Source organism: Raphanus sativus, chromosome 9, assembly GCF_000801105.2.
Source record: "Raphanus sativus cultivar WK10039 chromosome 9, ASM80110v3, whole genome shotgun sequence".
NCBI lineage: Eukaryota > Viridiplantae > Streptophyta > Magnoliopsida > Brassicales > Brassicaceae > Raphanus > Raphanus sativus.
In genome coordinates this window covers 30,854,348-30,860,947 of record NC_079519.1, presented here as the reverse complement: position 1 = coordinate 30,860,947, position 6,600 = coordinate 30,854,348, and the positions used below count along the sequence as shown (strand labels likewise).

Genomic DNA, 6,600 nt, shown 5'->3' with positions numbered 1-6,600 from the left:
AAAAAATATATAACAACAATCCAAACAACAATCCAAACTTGAAAATCCTAAGCTATCCATTCAATCCTAGAATTTCCTTCCTAACAACCTAAATTTTGAGATCTAACATCCAAAAAATCGATATATGAAGAGAGGAAGCGAAGAGAGATGAACTTACATGATAGGAAGAGAGGAGAGGAAGAGAGGGGATTTGCCGCGCAGAAGAAGAGAGGAGAGGAAGGAGGCCGCGCAAGAGAGGAGAGGAAGAGAGGAGAGGCCGAGAGAAATGGGGAAGAGAATAACGTAAAACCTAATTTATGAGACGTCCGACGGACACTGTCCATCGGAATTTCCTCATAAAATTTAATAATGTTCCTCGAAATTTCCTCGAAATCTTCTAATCTAATTTTCGCGAAACGTTTGGCGGCTAGGGTTGCCGGGTTAATGAAAACTATTCCGAGGAAAGCAGGTTCCTCGAAATTTCCTCACAATATTGTGAGGAAATTTCGAGGAAACAGGGTTTGAAAGCAGGTTCCTCGAAATTTCCTAACAATATTGTGAGAAAATTTCGAGGAAACAGAGTTTGGGGTTTTGAAAACATCGATTTTTTTCCTCTATGTCATTTCTTATACAAATGTAATTCATACTAATGAGGTTTCTTTGTATAGATGATCATAAACAATGAAATAACACAATTACAAAAATAATTGTAAGTATTCCCTTTAACGTTTATTAAAATGTATAAGTGTTTCTCTTATGTTGTGTGGTTTCCGTTCAATCCGCAAAACATTATTTTCGGTTTAAAAAACTAAAGTTTGACTTCATAATCTGCCTAAGACACTTAATGAAGGTTATATACGTGTTATTCAATCCGCAAAACGTTGTTTTCGGTTTAAAACCCCTTATTCCTCGAAATTCCCTCGGAATATTGCGAGGGAATTTCGAGGAAATACCGAAAATCATTTGTTTCGTCGAAATTTCCTCGAAATATTTCGAAGGTATTCGACGAATAAAGGGTTTTAAATCAAACCCCTCAACCGTGAAGGGACATTCCGAAGAAATTTCGAGGAAATCTTATTGTCCCTCGGTATTCCCTCGAAAAATACCGAGGAAATATGTCTTCCTCGCAATTTCCTCAAAAAATTTCGAGGAAATGTGTCTTTCTCACAATTTCCTCGAAATTTTTCGAGGAAATACCTAGGAAACCATATTTCTTGATTTCCTCGGTATTTCCTCGATTTTTCGTCAGAAAATTCCGAGGAACTCATTTTCCCTCGATATGTCCCTCAGAATACTGATGTTTTCTTGTAGTGATTACGTCTGGTTACAATAATATGTCAAACGCTTCAGATTGGACATAAAAGAGATTGGGTGTTTTTTTCGTTGTCATGACATCCTTCAGTTATTTAGTAAAAAAAAAAGATATCCTTCAGTTATGCTGATGATATCTTATGACTAAACTTAAGTTACCTTTTTTTGGTGAGTTTTCACACATTAAAAATATTGATATTTAATTACAAATATACTAATTGTGATTATCTATTTTCAATCATTTTAAGTAAAAATATGTCAAATCTTTAAAAAACCCAAAAATGTTTTTTGACTAAAAGAACACACAAAGAAAAAAAAATTAAAAAATTGTTTTATTATAGAGGTAAATGACAAGTATACTCTTACTATCTATGTATAAAGTTAAATAAATAATAAAAATCAAAACAATGTATTCTAAAAAATTATTCATTTGAAACTTTTTATTCCACAATATTTTAAATTATTATTTAATTTGTAATATATATATTTTAAAACCCCTTCAAATATAAACTCTAAGTTTAAATTAGCTAATCCTATTAGTATTATTGTTTTTACTTCTTTGATGAATTTGTTTTAGTCATTTTGACATTTTATGCTATACTTGTGATAATTCTTTTATGGTTATCCTAGAATATTTCTCTAAAAATACAACAAATACAACTATTTTTGAAATACACTAGTTATCTTTATTATATAATTACAAAAACTCAGAATTCAGAAAATATATTTAATAAATATTTTTGTCAATATGAAACAGAAATGATATGATATCTTTGTTATTAGATTATAATATTTTAAACCATTTTTCATGTGGTATAATGAAAACACATTTGCTATATAACATATATTCGTAGAATCATTGTGGCTTATTGATTAAAGTTTAAAAGGTTTATAACACACAATTCTTAGTTTCTAATGTTTTTCTTTATTAATATGGACTGGGAGAGTTTTTACTATTCCAAAACATTAGAAACCAATTATAAATATGGACTTATCTCGATAATTATGTCTGGGAGAATTTTTACTATTCCAATTTAGCACATAATTATTCCGCATTATTATTCTAATGTTTTCTTTTATTAATATTAATTATTCTAGATTTATGCAATAGCCCAAAATAAATTTTAAGAAAAGATGTATCATATAAATACTCTTTTTTTTGGGGTATTCAATTGAGTCGAAAACAAAACTCATATATTAATATAGATGTATATAATAAAAGATGTATTATAATTTAGTTTCACATAACAGATGAATCGAATGTTAGGATCTTAAACTTATTCTTTTATCATCCAACCACAAGATCTTTTTTTTTCTTTTTTTTTCTCCTTAACCTTTCCTTTGATAATTATAACCTGAAGACTTATCCTTTACAATTTTTAAGAGGATAGAATTAAAAGTGGAACCAGATAAGCATATAACAAGAGAAAGCATGTGAAGCAAGCAAATTAGACCGCAAGAGATGGATCATTGCTGGACCCTGTCAAACCAAGTAGATAGATATGACTGATGATCTTGTCCGGTGTTTGAAGCGATGACTGTTTCTTTTCTCTTCAAATCAAGAGCGAGAAGTTTGGCACGTAGCTGAAGAAAGATATCTCTCACGATCTGCGCCGATGGTCTTGAGAGTTGGGTATGAGCCCTTGAGTTCCTTTCCCGCCAGATATGGTAAATAGCAGCTTGGAACAAAAGCTTTTTAATTTGCCTGTACATCCCAGCAGGTCCTGTGAGAAGCCAAGGAATGATTTGCTGAAGCGAAGAAGGCTGTTGAGACCCGCTTCTTTGAAACAGACGACTCCAAACCTCAGTTGAATAACTGCATTCAAAAAATAAGTGAGGAGTTGTTTCTTCTTCCTGACTGCAGAGCAAGCAAGTTGCAGGAATATTGATTCCCCAAGAAATCAGCTTGTCTCGTGTTTTCATTCTGTCTTTCATCACTAACCAAGCTATAAAAGCATGTTTAGGGATGTGATCTTTGAACCAAACAACAGAGGACCAACCCACAGTTGCCGGATCTGGATATAGGGCTTCCGAAAGCTTAGAAGAAGAGAAAGGCTCCGGAGGGCCGTTGAGTGAGTTTGTCCAAATGAAATAATCATCCTCTGCAGATAGAGATATATCAGGCGGCTGAGATGGAAGAGAAGCGCGAAGAGCTAAGAGAGTGGGGTGTCTGCTTCGTGAATTTTCCCATCCCCTCCCGTTAATAGCTGAAGAAACTGTGGCATCGACTGGAATCCCTGCGACCATTGGACCCATAGGTCCTGTTATGTCTATGAGCGGTCCTGCCAGGGTCCAGTTATCGTGCCAAAAGGAAGCAGTTCTGCCTGAGTTAATTTGGCAGGTAATGAAAGGTCTTGCAGTATCCCGAAGGTTCATTAGACTGCGCCAAATCCAGCTACCAACATTTGAGAAGCCTGTGTCCCAAATCATTCTGTCCTCAAGATATTTCTTCTTCACCCAAGCTACCCATAATGATTCAGAGCCAGAAAGGACTTTCCAAAGCAATTTGATACCATAGACAACATTGAGACCACGTAGTGGCTTTAAACCCAACCCTCCACACTCTTTTGGAACACAGACCCCTTCCCATGATACTTTCGCTCCTCGGGCAGAATCTGGTGCTCCAGTCCAAAGAAAGGCATTTAACATACGCTCAAGTTTATCCAAACAACCCTTTGGGATTGGAAACACCGAGGCCCAGAATCGGATCATATTATAGAGAACCGACTGGATCAGCACAAATCTGCCGGCGAAAGAAAGATGTCTTGCTGTCCAAGAAGAAACTCTGGCTTTAATTTTGTCAATGAGCGGCTGATAGTCATCACATCTCAGTCTTTTCGGGGACAAAGGCAAGCCCAGATACTTAACCGGTAGAGATCCCTGCGTGATGCCGAACTCAGATGCAAGTTGAGTAGACATAGCCTGATCGTTGCCATCAATGAAGACACACGTTTTCCGGAGGTTCAACGCGAGACCCGAGCACCTCTGAAAATCCCTGAGAACTTGGAGGATACCTCGAAGAGAGGAAGTCTTTCCATCGAAGAATATCAGAAGGTCGTCTGCAAAGCTCAGGTGTGACACCAAAGGATCGATACAAGAGGGATGTGAACCAAATTTGTCTTCCAAAGCAGCTTTATCAATTTCTCTGGACAGAATATCCATAGCCATTACAAACAAGGAGGAAGAGATAGGGTCTCCCTGCCTCAAACCCTTTTCTCCAGGGAAAAAACCAGCTAGTTCCCCATTAATGGCAACTGAGAAGTGAGGGGTTGATATGCAGACTTTGATCCAATTTATAAAGATCGGAGGTAGAGCAAAAGCAGAAAGGATATTGAGAATGAAATTCCATTTAATACTGTCAAACGCCTTTGTTATGTCAACTTGCAAACACCCTCTAGAGACCCTGCCTCTCTTATTAAAATCCGCCACAAGTTCAGCTGCCAGTAGTACATTGTCCGCCAAGACCCGCCCTTTCACAAAGCCTGCTTGATTATTCTGAACTGCCTCCTGCGTAATTGTCTTTAGACGCGAGCCAAGTATCTTGGAGATAACTTTGTACACTGTGTTGCAGAGAGAAACCGGTCTGAAGTCAGAGAGAGAGGAAGCACCCGTAATCTTTGGAATCATAGAAATTACGGTTGCATTCGTTTGGCGCGGCAATCTCGACGATGTGAAAAAGCTTCGAACCGCATCCAAGAAATCTCTTCCCACCAGATCCCAAGACCCAGTAAAGAACTCACTAGAAAATCCATCAGGTCCAGGCGCTTTGCATTTTGGCAAGGAGAATAAAGTATGTTTTATCTCTTCGTCCGTAGGAATGGCAATAAGGGCCTCTGCCTTTGTTGTATCAAATCGGTAAGTATGAATTGAACGAATGTGGTCTGGAGAGAGAGGGGAAACCGCTGAGTTAGAGCGCCCCTGAAGAAGAGAGTAGAACCGAACTGCCATGTTCTTTATCTCCTGAGGATCAAAAACCCTTCTGTCTTCAGAGTCAGTAAGAAAATGAATCAGGTTCCGGGAGAGGTTTGCTTTGACAGACTTGTGATAGAAACCCGTATTTAAATCCCCCTTCGATTCCCATCTGACTCTAGACTTGAGCTTGAAGAAGTTTCTCTCTGATGCAGAAAACGTAAGCCACGCTTCTCTAGCCTGAACCTCCTGTTGGAAGAGTTGCTGAGAAGGCGAGTTCATCATCTGATTTTGAATGGACTGGAGATGCTCAAAAGCTTCCTTTGTTCTCTTCTCAATGCCACTGAACTTTGATTTGTTTATCCCTTTGCAACAATTCTTAGCTGATCTCAACTTCTGGTAGAAGGACGACATAGGGAAGCGAGAAGTAACTGGGGTAGACCAAGCAGATTTCATAAGTTGCCCGTAGTCAGGATGAGAGGCAAAGAATGAGAAGAAAGTGAATCTGATTTTCCTTCGAGGAGTCTCATCTGTAATGGTAACCAGACAAGGGGAGTGATCAGAAGAGCCTGGCGGTTCAAAAGTTGCCAAAGAGTTGGGGAAATTATCCATCCAAGCTTCATTAACAAGAGCCCTGTCCAATTTTCTTGATTTTGGGTTGGTAGGACTTTTGTTAGACCATGTGAATTGGCATCCGCGGAAGGATAGATCAAAAATCTCGTTAGCCTGTAAACAGTCTTGAAAATCAGACATCCCTCTGGTAGAGAAGGAAGACGGGTAGAGAGAGTACACTTCCGAGACAGTCAAGAACTGATTAAAGTCGCCTATGACCATCCAAGATGCGTTTCTGATTAAAGAGGAAGTTGAGATCTGCGTGATGGTGTTCCATAGATCCTCTCGGTCTCCTTGCTCATTATAAGCATACACAACACCCACCGTAACAGATTCACACGACGCTGGGTTAAACACTCCACAAATCATTATCTGAGGTGTCTTCAGATAGATAACCACTGATAGGAGGGGATCCCACATGAACACAATACGACCATTCTCTGCTTCACTGCTGTGGTTGGAGTCGAATTTCCATCCCGGGAAGGTTGACATCATAAAGGCATCCAAATTTTCTTGCTTCACATGCGTTTCCAAAAGACCACCAAACATAGGGTGGTTAGAACTAATCCACTTTTTTACATCTGATTTTCTATCAACGCCATTAAGGCCTCTTATATTCCAGCAAAAACACTTCATTAGAAGTCCAAAAAGGGTGGGACCGTAGCACTAAGCTTCAACAGGCTGCGGTGGCGCAGAAGCTGCCTCCACAGAACTCGAAACTGGAAGATGATTTGTTACTGAGTCAGAGTTTACCTCAAGAGCACCCGGGTCAGGATCATCCTCACAAAG

General features: G+C 38.6%; 1 protein-coding gene across 1 annotated transcript; it reads right to left on the bottom strand.

Annotated features, from left to right (window-relative positions):
* Positions 1-2,757: 2,757 nt before the first annotated feature.
* Positions 2,758-6,303, bottom strand: LOC108830945 (uncharacterized). The gene has a single exon (XM_018604517.2). The coding sequence runs from the start codon at positions 6,301-6,303 to the stop codon at positions 2,758-2,760; it is 3,546 nt and encodes a 1,181-aa protein (XP_018460019.2).
* Positions 6,304-6,600: the final 297 nt, after the last annotated feature.